This window comes from Pelodiscus sinensis, chromosome 23, assembly GCF_049634645.1.
Source record: "Pelodiscus sinensis isolate JC-2024 chromosome 23, ASM4963464v1, whole genome shotgun sequence".
Classification (NCBI taxonomy): Eukaryota; Metazoa; Chordata; order Testudines; family Trionychidae; genus Pelodiscus; species Pelodiscus sinensis.
Window position 1 is genome coordinate 3,946,684 of NC_134733.1, and position 18,112 is coordinate 3,964,795.

General features: G+C 48.4%; 1 protein-coding gene across 2 annotated transcripts in view; it reads right to left on the reverse strand.

Moving 5' to 3' along the window:
- Positions 1-3,867: 3,867 nt before the first annotated feature.
- The window catches only part of USP48 (ubiquitin specific peptidase 48), a 50,607-nt gene continuing 36,362 nt past the window's right edge, over positions 3,868-18,112 (reverse strand). For both annotated transcript variants that reach the window (XM_075906599.1, XM_075906598.1), the window contains exons 20-27: positions 17,361-17,491; positions 16,969-17,075; positions 11,742-11,846; positions 10,074-10,229; positions 9,484-9,609; positions 7,189-7,237; positions 6,033-6,059; positions 3,868-5,944 (exon numbers count right to left, since the gene is read on the reverse strand). In XM_075906599.1, the coding sequence (XP_075762714.1) occupies positions 5,922-5,944; positions 6,033-6,059; positions 7,189-7,237; positions 9,484-9,609; positions 10,074-10,229; positions 11,742-11,846; positions 16,969-17,075; positions 17,361-17,491 (724 nt within the window). In that variant the 3' untranslated portion in view covers positions 3,868-5,921. The remainder of the gene's footprint in view (positions 5,945-6,032; positions 6,060-7,188; positions 7,238-9,483; positions 9,610-10,073; positions 10,230-11,741; positions 11,847-16,968; positions 17,076-17,360; positions 17,492-18,112) is intronic.

An 18,112-nucleotide genomic window follows, 5' to 3' on the forward strand; every position in this document is an offset into this window, starting at 1 on the left:
TTTTTTAAAAACAGCTAACAAAATAATCCAAAACGCAGGACTGGGTGGCGCTGAGGGACTTATCTATCCAGGCATCCGTTTTTATTTCCGGTTGAGAAAGCCCCGAGGGGGAAGCGGTTCTAGATTTGATTCAAACAAACAGGGAGGAACTGGTTGATCATTTGAAAGTGGAAGGCAGCGTGGGTGGAAGGGCTCATGAAACAGAGTCAAGACTCTAAGGAACAGTAGAAGGGAGAACAGCAAAACAGAGACAATGGATTTCAGGAAGGCAGATTTTAGCAAACTCAGAGAGCTGGTAGGTGAGGCACAAAACGAGCTCAATCTAGCTAGAGACAGAGGGTAACAAGCTGACATTCTACAAATATATTCGAAGAGGAAGACCAAGGGGGCCTATTGCTCACTGAAGAGGGAGTAACAGGAAACTTGCAAACGGCAGAGGTGCTTAAACGCAGCCTGGCTGTGTCTACACTGGGCCACTTATTCCGGAAAATCAGCCGCTTTTCCGGAATAAGCTGTGAGCTGTCTACACTGGCCCTTGAATTTCCGGAAAAGCAACGACGCTCTACTGTACAAAATCAGCCGCTATTCCGGAAAAACTATTCTGCTCCCGCTCGGGCATAAGTCCTTATTCCGGAACACTGATCCGGAAAAGGGCCAGTGTAGACAGCTCAGTAGTCTTTTCCGGAAAAAAGCCCCGATCGCGAAAATGGCGATCGGGGCTCTTTTCCGGAAAAGCGTATCTACATTGGCCACAGACGCTTTTCCAGAAAAAGGGCTTTTCCGGAAAAGCAGCCTACCAATGTAGACGCTCCTTTTCCGGAAAAACTGAAAACGGAATAGTATTCCGTTTTAAGCATTTCCAGAAATTCATGCCAGTGTAGACACAGCCCCTTTGTTTTGGTTTTTGTCCAGAAGTTGGATGGTGACAGGATGCCTGCCATAGTGAATGCTAGTGGGAAGGGATTGGTTTAGAAGTTGTTTTTTATTTCAAGTTAAAATGACTTAGAAAAGCGAGATGTCTGCAAGTGACCAGGGCCTGCTGAAACGCATCCTAGAATACGCAAGGAGCTGATACCTCCTCTAGCTGAGCCTTTAGCTGTCATCTTTGAAAAAAGTCATGGAAGACGGGAGAGATTCCAGAAGACTGGGAAAGGGCAAGTCTTGTGCCCCTCTCTAAAGAGGGGAAGAACGACAACCCAGGAACGACAGACCAGTCCGTGTGACCTCTGTGCCAGGGAAGATAATGGAGCAAGTACGGAAGAAATCTATCTGCAAACACCTGGAACGGGTCAGCCACATCTGCCGCAAGCGAGATGATTTTTAGTGGCAGGCGGGGGCAGGGCAGTGGAGAAACGCCCGAGCCTCACTGCAATTGGGGAAGAAGCTAGAGCTCCGCCCGGCTCTGCACGTGCGTGCTCGCGCCTCCGCCCCGCCGGGAGGACCAAAGCTGCAACCGGCGCACTGCCTGCAGGCTTTTCCTGCTGCTCCTTCGCTCTGAATCCGGCCAACGGAGCAGGGGGAAGTCAGGCCTGGGCCAGGGAGGAGCCTGAGAGCAGCATGGGAGGCCTCTCTTCCTTGCAATACCCTTCCAGGCACTTGGAAGCTGTTATCCAGTTTGCCGGGACAAGCTGAGCCCCTCATCCCACAGCGCACAGGGAACGGTCTGTGAATCCCAGCCAACGTGAGCCCGCAAGGACTCAACGGGATTCACAAGGGTGATTGTTCAGCAAGCTGATTGTCAGACATCAGATTCTCTTAACTTTGCTTGGAAGAGACCTCAGGAGTCCCCAAGTCCAGCCCCCTGCCCTCAGCAGGACCAACCCAACTCAATCAACCCGGCCAGGGCTTTGCCAAACCAGGACTTAAACACCTCTAGGGATGGAGATTCCACCCCCTCCCTAGGGAACCCAGCCCAGGGCTTCCCCACCCGCCTAGGGAAATCGTTTTTCCTAACATCCAACCTAGACCTCCCCCGCTGCAACTTGAGCCCATTGCTCCTTGTTCTGCATCCGTCACCACTGAGAACAGCCTCTCCCCATCCTCTTTGGAACCCCCCTTCAGGGAATTGAAGGCTGCTCTCAAATCCCCCCCCCCCCCACTCTTCTCTTCTGCAGACTAAACAAACCCAAATCCCTCAGCTTCTCCTCACAAGTAATGTGCTCCAGCCCCCGAATCATTTTGCTTGCTTTCTGCTGGACCCTCTCCAATGCGTCCACATCCTTTCTGTAGTGGGGGACCAGAACTGGATGAAATATTCCAGATGTGGCCTCACCAGTGCTGAATAAAGGGGAATAATCACTTCTCTAGATCTGCTGGCAACGCTCCTCCTAATGCAACCTAATATGTGTCAGCCTTCTTGGCTACAAGGGCACACTGGTGACTCATATCCAGCTTCTCATCCACTGTAACCCCCAGGTCCTTTTCTGCCGAACTGCTGCTTAGCCAGTCGGTCCCCATCCTGTACCAATGCTTGGGATTCTTCCGTCCCAAGGGCAGGACTCTGCACTTGTCCTTGTTGAACCTCATCAGATTTCTTTTGGCCCAATCCTTCTATCTATCCCGGTCACTCTGGACCCGATCCCTGCCCTCCAGCGTATCTACCTCTCCCCACAGCTTAGTGCCATCTGTGAATTTGCTGATGGTGCAACCCATCCCCTCCTCCAGGGCACTGCACTAATACCCTCTTGGTGAGGGCTCAGCGTGTCACTGAGGGGAGGGGAGTTCCCGGGCCCTGCCCCCCCAACCCGCAGCCTGATGTGACTCTCAGCCAGCTGGGAGAACATTGGTTCAGCGTAGAGACTTGCCAGCACCGAAACCAGCAGCAGCCAGTCCACCCATCTTGGAGGAGGGTGCCCAGAGCCAGGGCTCTGCCCCCCAAGCCAGGGGGACTCGCTCACACTCAGAAGCCAGCTCCCCACTTGGTCTCACAGCGTCTTCACTCTGCCCACCTGTAAGGGGCAGCAATCCACTCAGGTGAAGTAACCCTTCACCCCCCCCCCCCGTGCTCCATGGGCGAATAGCATCCCGCTCAGCAGAAGGGCAACGCCCCAGGCCAGCTACAAGCACAGAAAGACGTTGAGTCAGTCCAGCCACAGGGCCACGTTCCCCAGCACCACAGAGCCCCATGCAGGGAAATGCCCTAAGCTGCAGCTCTCTGGGCTCTGCCCCACACTGAACAGCGGTTCCAGGTGATGGAGAAACGTCTCCCCGAGGAACAATTGCGTCTGCAGACACAGAGCCGCAGAAGGTGACACTACACACACGTCTGAGCCATTTGCAGGCTGTGCTATAGTCAAAGGCAGGGGTGTGTAGTTCAAGGATAACCAAGCAGCTGAACGAGATTATTCAGTGGAAGATGCTCCCATCAGTCAGCTAGGAGAAAATCCATGGAGCTTGTGCTACACGGTCACAGTGTTTTCTACTCATTTGCACCATCCTTGCGACCAACCCTCCCCAACCAGGGAGGCCAATGCCAGCTCCTCTGCTGCTTGCCCCCAGTTCACTGCCTCTTCCCCATAGCATTCCTGCTCTCCCCCCCCCCCCCGCTTGTGGAGCACCAGAAGCTTTGGGAGAGCAGAGGGAGGCTTTTCCCTAAGTTGAACCTGTGGATTCTGTGCTCTTGTTCTGCTCCAGGTGAAATATCCGGAGATCCTCATGATGCATGTTCCCCTTCCCCCCCAACTACTAAGAAAGCCAGGAGGAGTTAAATTGTTCCTGCCTTCAAAATGTCAACTCCTCAGAGAAAAAAAGATTCAAACTGTGGCAGTCTCAGAAATGCTAGAAAACTAAGATACAAACTTTGCAGCAGATATATGAACCGACCCCTGTAGAAAGGGATCTCCACAACCCATTAATGCACGAGACAGACCATGTGTATGCACTTTAATAAGGCTTCCACAGCTCAAGTGACAATGTTAGTCCAGTAGGTTTGCAAATACAGACAAACCGGTGAATGCGCGTTTGATCCCATCTTGTCCTTGTTCCCCTGCACAGCTGGAAGAATAGCAACACCGAGGTCCTTGGGTACATCGGGACATCCCTCCTACAGTCGTGCCTCCCTACACAGCCTGGGTTACAAGCCTCTCCTGGGCCGTTTGAGACACTCCGGTTTGGAACATTGTAATCTCAAGGAACAGACTCTAGTAACAAAAAAATAAAATAAAAACACCCCCTCCCCGAAAACCCCCTCAGCAAATTGAAAAAAATATCCAATTCCCAGGGGCTATGTACATGAGTGAATGCTGCACATCTAAACGAAGAATAAAATCCTTCAGGCAAACAAGCCTGTTAGGGAAGGAGAGTTGCTTACTCAAGCACTAACAGTAGCATTTTGAACTTTAACTGAAGTCTTTACCTTGGGAAAGAATAAACTGCTCAGCCACACTGGTTTACCTCCAAGATCCAGCCCTTTTATTGGATCTAAGCCCCGAATCTTGAAGTACAAAATCATCTCAATATAAGTCCCCTTTTCTGAATGCTTTCCGAGCCTATTTGTGGCTTTACAATTGCTCCAAATGGGCACCTGGTATCAATTGTTTTGCCCCTCACTGGTCCAGACCTGTTGCTGCAATGCCCTACGACCGTCCCTAAAAGATTTGGGGGGAGAGGAGAGAACGAGTATGGCAAAAAACCATTCGTCATTGAATGAAGGGGAGCTGTAACTTTTCTGAGAAAAGGTAAAATTTAAGACCTCCACTATCAAGGTTACCAAGCCCAGGTTTTTATACCCCCCCCCCAACTCCTTAAATCTGCCTGGAAAGCTCACGGGATCGGTCAATACAGGAGTTCTGCTCCTAACAGTCCGAGAAAACCAATAAACCCTAGTGAAGTCCAACCCTCAGCACCCTGTCTGGAGCTGGAGCACAAAGTCAGCAAGAGGCTAATTTGCTAAGGGAGCATGAAGCTACCAGGCAGTAGCTAACTTTATTATAAAAGATACCTTGACAATGTCCTTTTCCATATTGAGCAGTAAAGCTATTTCCAGCTAGTATTTAATAGGGCCAGGAAGAGATCCTTTCCGGAAATTACCGAAGATGTAAAGAAAAAAGGTAAGTCCATTCCCACAAAGTAGGACATCCCACCCCCTTCAGCATCTGATTCCAATTTTCTAATGAAGATCAATTCAAGGTTTCCCAATTGATCAGTGGAGTGGAAATGGAGCTGGCTCTTGGAAGTAGCATACTGGAGAAAGAGGGTATCAAAAGTTGTTAAAATAGCCAACATTTCTAAAAACACATTTCACAGAGAAAGACCATGTGATTATTCAAATTAGGGTCATCTTCATGTTTGAAATGAAACTGCAAAAGGATGGGTGAGAGACGGCAGAGACGGCAGGTCCTTGTCCCCTTATCTCTCTGTTTAAGAGCCACTGATGGAAGGGCTTTTGCAGGCAGGCCACAGTTTACATTTTGGGATGCATGGATGAGTCTGAAAAGGCTAGACGTTCCTCACAATTAACATTCTTCCATGTCGTACTGAAAGAACAGTGGCTCAAAGAATGCAAGCAGATTTATGTCTAAGGAGTTACTATAGGACAGATCAAGACGTTTTGATCTACTGTCACCCTATTTTTTATGGGCAGATGACTGTGGTATGAAATCAGAGCAAGGAAACAATAGAATGCCTCTCCTTTCCTCAGCTAGAAGTTTGTCCGTAGACATGATATATTGTTACTGCTACTATACTTGTACTTTTGTTTTATTAAATATAAAATTCGAAATTCTCTCTTGAAATCAGGATGTCCCTTCAGTGCAATCCGCTTTGATGTAAGGCATTTGGGGCAGTCCTTTCAGAATGGGTTCCTGCCTTCTGGAAGAGTCAAGCAACTGTTTAGTCCTATAGCCACCTTTGCTTTAATGCCCTACCATGTCAAAATCCTCTTCCTTTCTGGTCATTTCTCTGCTCCAGCGGTTATAAAAACGTTAGTGTCCAAGTAGACCAGTCCCTGTGAGTGAGAAAGCAATGAAGGAGATTTACACATTTTTAAGATAAAAAAGGTAAGTTTCAAAGACATGAAGAAATGAGTATCTTACCTTTAAATCCTTCTTCAGGCATACAAACTGAAAAGGAAAGACACCATATTAGAAAGCTTCTAATGACAACATGTCTCCTACGAGAAGAAGCAAAGGCCTGAATTATAGCATCCTGAAAGCTTCAACAACCGTTTGGTGCCAGCTACAGGGAAATCTGGAGTTCTTCTGGCTTTTGCTCATTTCTCCTACCTTTCTACTCCTGTGACTGCAGCTCCACAAACCTTTTCTGTTCCACATGCAGCAGGTATCATTCAGCATTTTTGCCACTGCACCCAACAGAAAGGAGTACAGTCTAATAACTGCGCTCTTCCAAAGAAGAATGTTTAGAGCAGTGTTTCTCACATGGTGTTCCGCAGAACTCTGGGGTGCCGCGAAGTGAAAATAAGGGTTCTGCGAGAAAATTCCATTGCAATAACCAGGGCTTGACAAACCACGGCGAAATCTACTTGCCAGCCCTGCACTGCCGCATTGCGCATGCGCGCGCTGCTGGTAAATGGGGCGACCAGCTGAAATCTACTCGCCACGGGTGAGTAGATTCACTGATTTGTTGAGCCCTGGCAATAACATTTTATGATTAAAAACGTTAATATTTAAGCATTTATGAATTTTATTGAAAACAATTTTCATTTGTGTTTGCCACAATGAGTGTCCCTGTGTAATGCCAACTTAGCCAGAGAGTGGGGACGATGATGTCACTACTCAGCGCTGCACGCGCTCAGTGGTGCAATAGCCAGTTCTATACTACCGCAAATCCCCGTCCTCACTCTCAGGCAGCGTGGCTCACGTGGGTGTCTGAATTCAAACACGCTAGCGCCGCGTCGGACAAAGTCGAAGCTTCAGCTGTCAAACCAGTTGCTTATATGGGAGTGCGCAGGCGGTGTTCTTGCGACTACTTTACTCCAGTGTAGGCGCCTGATTTCTTCTATTTAAAAATTTAACTGTGACAAATTATAGATTGACTATGATCGATTAATCTACATCTCATGACTTTGTTTAGCATTTGTTTATTATTATCCTTGTTTATTTGTGGTCTACTTTTCAGCTCCATATATGACTATTTGGTGTTCCACAAAATTCTTTCAAGTTTAAAAGGGTTCCGTGGCCAAATAAAATTGGGACACACTGGTTTAGAGTATAATTACGAAGTCCTCTTTACCTTGCATAACATCATCCATGGCTGCATAATCTGCAATTGGTTCATCAGCCTATAAAAGAAGCCAAATAGAACTGAAGTAACAGCATGAACACTGGCAATTTACCTGCCCTGTTAGCCAAGTAAGAGACTCTAGCAGATGTGCATTTAAACCAACAGAAGAACAAGAATTCCTGCGGTCAAAGGCGGGTTTTTTTGGCCGGGAGGGGGGGGGGGGCGGCGGAAGGGAATGTCTGAGGAAGAAGACAGCAAAAAGAGGGCTGTAGCGAGGCTTTAGGATCCTCGGTTGAGTAACGCAGCTCTGTTCAGGAAGGGCTGTTTAAGTCCGGGGTTTAGTCCTACTGACGTTAACTAAACATAAGCCTACTTGGGCCACTGTATTTTGTTGTATTGTGTGCACAGATATGTAAACACTTACTGTCCTTTGCCCAGCTGGCACCTTGTTTTTTACAAGTGTACAGGTTAGTAGTAACATTAGGTAAGGCAGTGGTCTTCAACCTTTTAAACCCAAGATCACTTTTTAAATGTCAGGACAAACCAAGATCTACCCCATTCCTTCCCCAAGACCTCACCCCTTTCTTGAGGCCCCACCCTCTCTGTTCCCCTCCTCCATCACTTGCTATCAGGGTACAGCTACACTGCCGCTTTTTCCAATCCTTCTGTCGGAAGAGGTTTTTCCGACATTTGGCCTGTGTAGACTGGGAAAAATGTCAGAAACCCCCTTCTTTTGGAAACCCCCTTATTCTTCATGGAACGAGGAATACAAGGGCTGCCAAAAAGAGCGTCTAGTCACTCGGCTGAGACAGGAGGTGCAGGCTCTGGAGTGGGAAAGAGGGATTTAAGTGTGGGAAGGGGTGAGAGGTGCAAGCTCTGGGAGGAAATGTGGAGAAGGGGATATTGGCTCGGGGAGGGGGCTGCAGGATGGGGAGGGCTGGGGTGCTGAGCAAGCCACAGGCTTGTGGAGGTGGGGTACAGCGGTTTGGGTTGGAGTGTGTGAGGGGGTCAGGGCAGGGAGGTTGGGAGTATGATGGGCTCAGGACACAGATTTGCAGTGTGGGAATGGTGCAGGAGTGTTGTGGCGGAAGACTGAGGATATGCGGGTGCAGGAGTTTGGGGATGTGAGAGGCTCAGGACAGGGGATTCCAGTGTATGACAGGCTCAGATTTGGGGTCAGAGTGGGAGGTGCAGGAGTGTTATGATGCTGCGGCCAGATGGGAGCTTGGCCCCAACTGGGGGCTTGTTGGCCAGGCTTCATTTTAAAATAAAATATTACGTCACACACAAAAGGTTTCAGCATTGTCTGTTTTTGAGAGGGGCGGGGAACCTGTTTGGAGTCAGGGTCACTGGCCCACAGAAAAGTCAGTTGGGGCTACACAAGCGAGATGCATAAACACAACCCCTCCAATCCTCCTCCCCCCGCCACGCCTCACTCATGTGGCCCCAATTGTGCTGGTGGGGGCAGAGGACAGGGTGCCGGGGCACAGAGCACTGCTGCCCGAGCAGTTGGAGCTGGCGCGGTCTGGGACTCCCCCGGCCCCCTCGCATGCACGCAGGAAGCAGGGGAAGGAAGTGCCTAGATGCGCTTCCTCCCAGGACTCCTGCCCCCTCCCGTGCAGGAAGGCAGCAGGGGAAGGAAGTTGCTGGCGTGCCACAGACCTGGAGTTTCAGGAAACATGCTGGCTGTTTGGGGGAGGAGGGAGCAGCTGGTGCACTCCCTGAAAGCCCAGAAGTGGCGTGCAGCTGTGGGGTGAGGGGAAGTCCCGCAGGAAGCTGACGGTACCTCCATTGTCGCTGGAGGTAGTGTCAGAGGGGGTTTCTGGTGGGCAAGGGAATATGGGGGGCCCTGAATACCTTGTGATCGACTGGTTGAACCCCACCGATCAATCATGATTGATAAGTTGGGGACTACAGAGGTAAGGCATTAATTAGCCTTGACCACCAATGAGCGCTCTTGATAGACTTTTGAGCAGTCTAGACATACTGCTTTTGAGGGAAGAAAAATCTTTAAATTCTAAGTGTAAAAATTGAGTGCACAACCTGAATTCCGATGGCCTTGTGCATATGTGAGGACACAGCTTTCAGTCACACATATACCTTCAGCTGTAACTTCTCAGATACTGCATATCACACAATTAAAGACAATCCTGCATCCTAGGCGGAGCGTTCAAATCCCAACATTTCCTGACTCGAGTGTTTAGCTGCATCATCTCAGGACTGCGTGTGTGTGATTCTGTGTTGATAGCAACTCTTTTTCCAGTCAGCATTTCTGATCGCGGGTCCCCACAATTCTCATGTTACCTTTAATAAAATGACTGACTCTGGAATGACTCCAAGGTCGCCAAGTGTTGCAGTGTCGTCATTTAGTATCTTCCCATCGATCGACAAATTCTGGTCAAATGGAGCAACTGAAAATGCGTGCATGATCTGTGCCAACACAAATACACACGCCATTGTGCAAAAGCAACATATGTACAGGAGTCCTACACACACCAATGCTACTGTCAGAAATCATGCATCTTAGGACGCAATACAGAACAGAGCCACTGACCAGTATATCGTGGGGGGTGCCACTGCCCCACCCCACACAGAACCCCTGAGCAGGGCTTTCCAAGGCCCCCTAGCGTACTACCCACATCTGGTGAAGCTATGCGGTAGTTCTACTGTATTTAGAACCTTCCTCATGCATGGAGTGGGAAACACAACTTGGCTGAGTTACCATGACACATGTTATAAAATATTACAAGTTCTTCCTTAATCTTATGTAGGAAAATATAAAATAATGGCAAGAGCTAGGAGTACAAGATTTACTTCTGTGTCACCAGAGTGCGAGCGAGCACCCGGGACAGCAGAAGAGAACACTATTTTTAGGAGCAAAGGAAGCTCCTCACCTGTATTTTCAGCTCTTTCAACGTCTGGTTGGCAGAAACAAGTAGTGCCTTTTCCCCTCGGACTTTTCTGTGCCGCGTACTCCGTCTGATGCCTTGCTTTTGATACACAATGTAGTTCTGATGGGATATTTTCTGTCGTTTTGCACCACCATTAGTCTGCGAACAAGGTTCCGAAACAGGAAGTGTGATTGATACCCACGTTTACATTAACTCTAGGACAGTATGGAAATACAGGCTGCACCTCTATAAACCGGAACTCTTTGGCGCTGTGGGATATGTCCCCCTCCCCCCGAGAGCCTGGCCTGATACAGGAGAGTTGGGTGGGAGGAACTGGTGCACAGCTAAGCTGGGCTGCAGGAGTGGGAGGGGGGCCAGAAATGACCTCTCCTGATCAAGGCAAAATCCTTCTTCTGACGGGATGAGTCAAGTGCTGAGGGGGCCAGACCAGGGAGGTCCACCTGTAACGAGCCACTTTTCAACATGTGAATTGTTTAGTGTCCCATTAACCACTGCTCTCCCAAGAGTACAGGGAGGGAGACAGCGTGTACTGCCACCACGCGAATACCTTAATATTTCTATGGATACCCCAAAGGTCAGACATCAGTATTAGGCAAGAGTAGGGGTATGTCTACACTACCCCCTAGTTTGAACTAGCGGGGGTAATGTAGTCATCCGCGGTTGCAAATGAAGCCCGGGATTTGAATTTCCCGGGCTTCATTTGCATGAAGCCGGCCGGCGCCATTTTTAAATGCCGGCTAGTTCGAACCCCGTGCCGCGCGGCTAGACGCGGCACAGATTAGCTAGTTCGGATTAGTTCCACGAGGAGTACAGCTAGTTCAGATTAGAAGCCTAATCCGAACTAGCTAGTCCGTGCCGTGTCTAGCCACGCGGCACGGGGTTCGAACTAGCCGGCATTTAAAAATGGCGCCGGCCGGCTTCATGCAAATGAAGCCCAGGAAATTCAAATCGCGGGCTTCATTTGCAACTGCGGATGACTACATTACCCCCGCTAGTTCAAACTAGTGGGGTAGTGTAGACATACCCTAGGAGTGTAAGAATCCCAGGCCCAAAATTTAGTACTGTTCCGAACCTGAGAAGTCTCTAGGTTCTAAGCCTCTTTAAAAGAGGGTAAGTTAAGTGAGGCAATATCTTTTATTGGATCTCTTGTGCTAGTGAAAGATACAAACTTCCAAATTACACAAAACTCCCTTGCGCCTCTCAGATACTGGGACCAAGCTGGTGATAATGCTTTTAAAGATGACTTAATACCCATCGTTTTTATGGGGTTTACCAACTACATGTTCACTAATTTAATAGCTTGAATTTGGAGAGCACCTTCTATCACAGCTTTAAAATGTGCTTTCCATTTCATATATTTTCATACTTCCCTGTAGGATGTATTAACGAGGAAACCAATTCAAATAGAATCAGCTTTGCATCCCTACTGAACACAGGAGCAAACAGCAACTGGTCTGTCTCATGGAACAAAAGGGGTAAGGAAATGTACTTTTAAGAGGGTCTGACAATCATAAAGCTTAAAATAAAGAAACTGCTATCTTGTTTCAACTTCTAACAGTAAATGAGACTCCTGTGTTGTCAGAGCTGGACACTTGGTTATCTCAAGAGGAAAGTAAACAGTGCAAACACTGAAGCCTTTTAAATCTCTACCTGGTTAAAATCTGGATCCTGTTCCCCTTCTGGTTTGGCTTCCTCCCTTTCCTCTTCAGCTTCTGAACTGCTCACGTTGAGTTCTGGAGCCGCTTCCTTCATTACCTGAAGACATACAAATCACATACTGCATCACTCTGCCAACAGCAAACGTAGCTTGTCCCCTGCCCTTTTAGCGGAGTTGCTTTTAGATTCTTTTTAAAGATCTTAACTAGGGCACAAGGACAAGTCAGCAGAGGGGGTAGAACACCAGCTGTGCTGTGAAGCCCTAAGCCAGGCAGACACTTGGAGTACATCAACTTAGGACATGCACTAAAGCGTTGTCTCCTCCAGCCTGGGAGCACAAAGCTTGTAAATTATCTTCTAATCAATTGTGGCTAAAGTGGGAGAAACCACTGCACGGATCTGCTGCCTCCTGTAGCTCAAGAACTCTTTCCCTCTAGGCAAAGGGAAAGTCTGGGGCTTTCTTCTTTCCCCTTCAGCTCCGACCCAACCGGAGTTCTTCATAGATTAGAGAGATCAGTCACGTTGTTGCATTTTGCAGAGTGACAGAAGTGCTCATAGTTACTTATGGGTCTGCCTGCATTACATCTGTAAGAAAGCTACTGTTCAATCATTTATACAACGATCCTTATGCTATATCATGGAAAGCGTGCCGCCCCATGGCTAATATACATATTTGTATTGTACTGGCTTCTCGGCTAGCGTCAGAGGCTGCAATTTCAAGGGAACTTACAGGTGTTACTCCTACTCCCACCTGAATGCTTCAGAGCACACTAACCCACCTAGGCTTCTCCATACTCTTAGTTTGCAATTAAAGAACCCCTATCCCTACATGCATCTTCGAAACATCCAACATGCTCAGTGCAATTAGCAGTTTATCAAAATGCTCAGTTTTACAGAATATCCAACAGTGGCTGCAAGGTATGGAGACAAACCACCCATCTTCCACCCTATGCTTACAGGTAACATGCTGAATGTATCTCTAACTCCGTTTATACCAGTTATTGCTAGGTGCCTTTATCTGCCCCAAAGCGATCGCAAGTGCAGAGATAAATAAACTTAATTGACTTATGAACCCAAATGTGCATTGCAGAATGTTATAGTTAAAATACCCACTGGTTAGTGCGCAGTCATCACTAGGGACACTGTAAAGCTTGGTGTGACGACCCTGGATATTAATGGGCAGTAACAATAGTTGGTACTACAGATTTTTCTCATCCAATTGATTAAAAATCTTACCTAGAAATAATCTGCAAGGTCCCACCAGCTCCACCAACATGCAGATTCTAGTCTAGCTCAAAATCCGTTCATCTCTGCAGAGACTGCAAATTTCTGTGCCTGAGAGTTATGGCCTTCAGCAACTTGTAAGTCATCACTGCTTCTGTTCACTTGTTCTTACACTACTTATTTCAAGTTAGTTGTAAATGTGCAGAGAGCTGAGCCACCCAACTATTACTGACTTTGCAGGGTGCTCAGAACCAGTGTTCTCTAAGCCCAGTCACTCAGCTGATTAGTCACCTGTGAAGCTGTGCTGCCCAGCAACTTAAAGGGAACACCGAACAGAGCCCTTCCCAGAATCTGGCCTTGACCAAAAAGAAGTCCTCTTGAATCCTCAAACCATCACGTCCCCAATCTGAACACCCTGATGAAGCAGGGTTACATTTAGTACAACTCATGGGCTGTCTGGGCATCAGTAAAATCCGTCCTTGTCTACGATGCCCTCTCAGAAACTCCTAGTACAACAAAATCCTGTGCCCACACAAATGTGCCTCTTTCCTGCTACTTTCAGCTGGTTCTTGTCAGCTTATCTGAGAAGTTTTCCTTCAAAGAGTCAGTTTCCTACCTGGAACTACAGAGCGTTAACAATGCGTTAACCTCAAGATGACTGGAGGCTGACAGTAAAGAACCTTCAGGGATTTGTGAAGCAAGTTCTAGGGCCATTATTTGCCCTGTAACATGCTGTTTAGTTTTCTAGTGTCAAACTGACAACCCCCCTTGTTTGATTTTTAAAAGCATCCTGGCTCACCAATAGCAAGCGCCGACACAAACATCCAAATCTGCTGTCACAAAACTTTATTTATGGGGACTTTCGTTAGTATAAGCCAGTAGCTTGAAGAGTTATAGCAGAATTTGTGCCCCCCCGCCCCGCCCTCAACGATGAGAGCAAGCAGATTGTGTCAGATCCTTCTCTAGTGTCATGAAAAGTCGCCCGTGTTGGCGCTATTCTTAGCATAGCGGCTGCCATAGCGCCCCCTTTGCACAGAAGAGGGGGCCAACTCACTCGCACGGTAACTGAGGCAGCCCCGTGGTGGCGATGCGGCCCAGCATGGTCAGATTTTCACTGGCAGTGTTTGGGCGGGGTGCACGTGTGCAGCTGAGGTCTTGCAGCACCGCTGGTGCATCCTCTAGCACAGGGCTACTCAACTTTGGATACTCACAGCACATGCCGAGGGCCACAACTTAAGTGTGGTTGCATATACATGCAAATATATATGCAAAAATATGCAGATAGCTTCTTTTACACTGACGAGCATGAATAGAAAGATTAAGGCAAGACTACACAACATGCACGCCCCATTTAAGTCAGTTCTGCTGATATTAATACAATGCAACATTTACCCGTTTCCACCCATATGACAGCACTTTTAACGAGCAATGACAGCCCAGGAATTCAACTACTACAACACAGCTCAACAGAAGACCATTCTATTGGCGCCGTTGTGGAGTATGTTCTGAGAGGAGGCCATATTCAAAGGATCCCACCCGCGGGGCCCTGCGTTGAGCCCCATTTCTCATCTTAGCAAATGCTTGAGAGAAGGATACCTGCAGATGGTCGGGTAGGGGGCTGGGTAGATGGGAGAGGTAATGCAGATAGCATAGCCCATCTGGACAATCTCTAATGGTCGGTGGTGATAGGGGCCCGAGTTGGTAACCAAAAACTTGGGTTCTGGCCACGGTCGCTGGGACTGGGGAGGTCATGCAGACTCCTGACCAAAACTTCCCTGGTGGTGGCTGAGATGTTGCATCCTGTGATGGTTCTGCTGATGCCTCCATGCTTTGTTTCTTTGTCCTCTTGCATCACAGGGGCTCTGCTGGCACCGACGCTGTATGGTAATGCGGATATCCCTGGTGTGTGCAGGGCTTCTCTAGATTCCTTCACCGAGCGAAGGATCTGGTCTGTCTTAGCGGAGAAGAGCCTATCGCTGTCAAAGGAAAGGTCTTCAACCTGCCCTCTGCAATTCTCTTGAGATTCCCAAAGAACAGAGCCGTGATGCCCCATGTAGGCCGCAGTGTCTGGCTCATTGAGGGATGCCTGGAACGATACCTTTGCAGTGAGTTTCACCTCATTGACAAGGACTTAACATTGTCCTCTTTTCCTCCGGGATATCACAGGTGAACTCCAGGTTAGCCTGTCAGCTGGACTGTATAGCTTGCCATGAGGAATTGGTGTAAACTTTGTGACCTAAGAGATCTAATCTTTTCCAGTCCTTGTCCTGGGGTGTGGCTTTGTATCGCGGTTGTCTGCCCAATTGGTTAACTTCTGTCAGTACCAAGGAGTTTGGGTGTGGGTGGGACAACAGGAATTCCACGCCGTTTTTTGGTGCATGATATTTTCTGTCCGTGAGTTTGTTAGCTGGGGGGGGGAACATAAGCAGGCACTTGCCACGCTATACCTGCAGGTTCCAGTCATTGATGGGTAGTGCAATTTTTGACTTTGAGGAAGCATGCAGAACCTTCAGGAGTTGTATTGTGTTTCCTGAACTTTGAGAGACACGTTTTGACTGCATCACCTGTCTGAATGGCTCCTGAAAAGGTTTCCAATGGTTTCTAGTAGCAGAAGGCGTGGACGTAACTGCTTCAGCCAGAGAAGAGGAATATGCTTTGTGGAGTGCTCCTCCTCAGTTATCCCAGAGGGTCGGACACTGACGTCAGTGCAGCGTGAACAGGCTTCTCGTGGGCAGAGGGAGGTCTGTGGACTTGAGCCCTATAGGCTGCCGCTGGATCCCATCGTGGCCATTAGATAGGAAATGGCATGGGAGGACATGTCCGGGGGTTAGTAAGCCAGAGTGGTAAGTCCTTGCGGGCCCACTGTTTGTAACGATGGGCAGTGCCAGTTGGAAAGAAGAGCCCAGAGATGGCAGCTTCCTCGGCATTCTCATTTTCATCACCTGAGGAGGGCAGAGCAACAGGAGTCAGGTTGATTTGGTGCCCCTGGCACCAGCAAGCACTCAGTGCCAAGCACTGGAGACCCTGACGTTGATGTTCGAAGTCTGTAGGAGGGTTCAGAATTGCTGTCTGAGTTGCTGTTTCGTCCTGTGGCTGGTGGTTGGCGCCACTTGTTTGTGCGTGGTCTCTGTAGGTGCTGTCATTGGTTTGGCAGTTCCACGTTGCCACTGATGGACTTTGTGCAAGAAGGGGAGCCATCATTTGTGGTAAAGATTGTGGCACCGCATCCTTTGTAGGGGCAGTTGGTGCCATGAAGTAGGTGGCCATTTTGTGCCTGCTACTTGGCTGCCCTGCCCTGCCCTGCCAGTAGAGGTCCCAAAGTGGGCGGTGCCAGAAGGAGCCTGGTGCATCAACTGTTCTCACTCCATAAGGGCGGCACTGAGGGTGGGGACCTCACTGGAGACCTTTTATTGAATGGTTCTCAGCTTGGTGAGGATGAGACCCTTTTCCTGTTCCCAGAGACTGCACCCACAGAGTCCCTTCTCATGGCCTGTCTGGGGTCCCATGTACAAGTCAGGGATTTCTCCATTAAAACGAGTCTCTCCTTGCCCTAGCCTTCAGATTGTTCCAGGGAGTGAACTCTATGGTACGTGCGACTCGCCCAGGCATTTGAAACTAAGGGAGTGTCCATTAGGTACTGGCACAGTCTTTTAACACCTGGGGATCCAGGCATATTTAAAGCACCCCTACTAGAAACTTTGAGATGAAATTTTTTTTAAACTGTAAACATAACGCTAGTTACACTAAGAATTTACTCAGCTATGACCGATCAAACACTGCTAGCGAAAATCTCCGATCGACAGCGCCAGTGCACACCACCACCTGATGGTCAGCACTCGAAGAAGACACATTAAGTGATTTCTCTCGCAGAATGGGAATTCTCTTTTCGAATACACATTCTTCTCTGATGACTACTCACATAGCTATCTTGGCTACTGCTCAGTGCAGTTTACTTTTAACCACTACCAAGTGAAGCCTGGAAAGGAAAGATCGATACCTTTTTATTATCCACCACTTTGTGTACATAGATGGTGGCCTGGGAATACTCGCGCAGATCCCTCTGCTGCTGGCATAACAGCCCCTCTCTGCATTCAGGACACAGCTCTAGAAAGATGAGCAAGGAAAGTATGGTTACAATTTGGTGACAAGGACATTATACTAGGCCCTGCTACAAATACTCTTCGCCTTTCATACCTGAAAGAGGCTTGCATAATGTGGGGTACATTCTCCAATCTCTGCATTTAGTGGGTACTAAGAAACTGGCATCTATCCTTTTCCACCCCTCCCTTAAATCTGACCATGGCAGCTCCCTCACCAGACCCCACAAGGGAGCCAGTACCAGTTGGAAGAGCTATTCTACAGACACTGGTGAAGAAGAAACTCACTTACTGGGCTCAGAATCGAAAAGCATGCTCTCAGGGCTCGTCTCAGCAGTTTGCATTCTGATGATTTTTATAACGTGATCCACAACAAATAGTTTCTGTATTGCCTCCCACTCACTGGGCCACATTAGAGCTATACTGTGCAAAGAAACACAACATGCTTCATGACAAAGGAAAAAACAAGCCATAAGGACTCAATTATAGCTGTGTATTATTAAAGGAAACTGTACACCAGCCTTAAAAGTGCACTGGGCTTTGGATTCACACCTTTTGAAATGTTAAAAACAGCGTCTTTACCACCTAAAGCAAAACTATGTAGGGAGAAAAGATGGAAGGAAAAATATGGAAGTGGAGGACTGTTCTAGTTAGCTCTGTGTCACTGAAGAAGCAATCCCTAGAGCCCTGCACAGATACAGATTTCTACCCACACGTGTGATACTGATAAATCAGTACCCAGTGATGCACAGGGCTCCACTCCCAGGAGACACTGTAGCCAAAGGAGAGGAACGTGGTGCCGCCGCTCCCAGGAACCAGTGCCCTGTGCGCACCAGCATCACCCCCCATCTCTCCTGTCTGAGGTCATACAGCCCTGCTAACAGGAGGCGCTTCCGATGTGGGATGCTGGCTCCTGCAGCGGCAGCACTACATTCCTCTCCTTTGGCCGCAGCATCTCCTGGGAACTGAGAGCGCCCTGTGGGTACAAATCTGTATCAGCACAGGGGACTAGGAAACCCATAAAACATGAAATCCATTGATAGC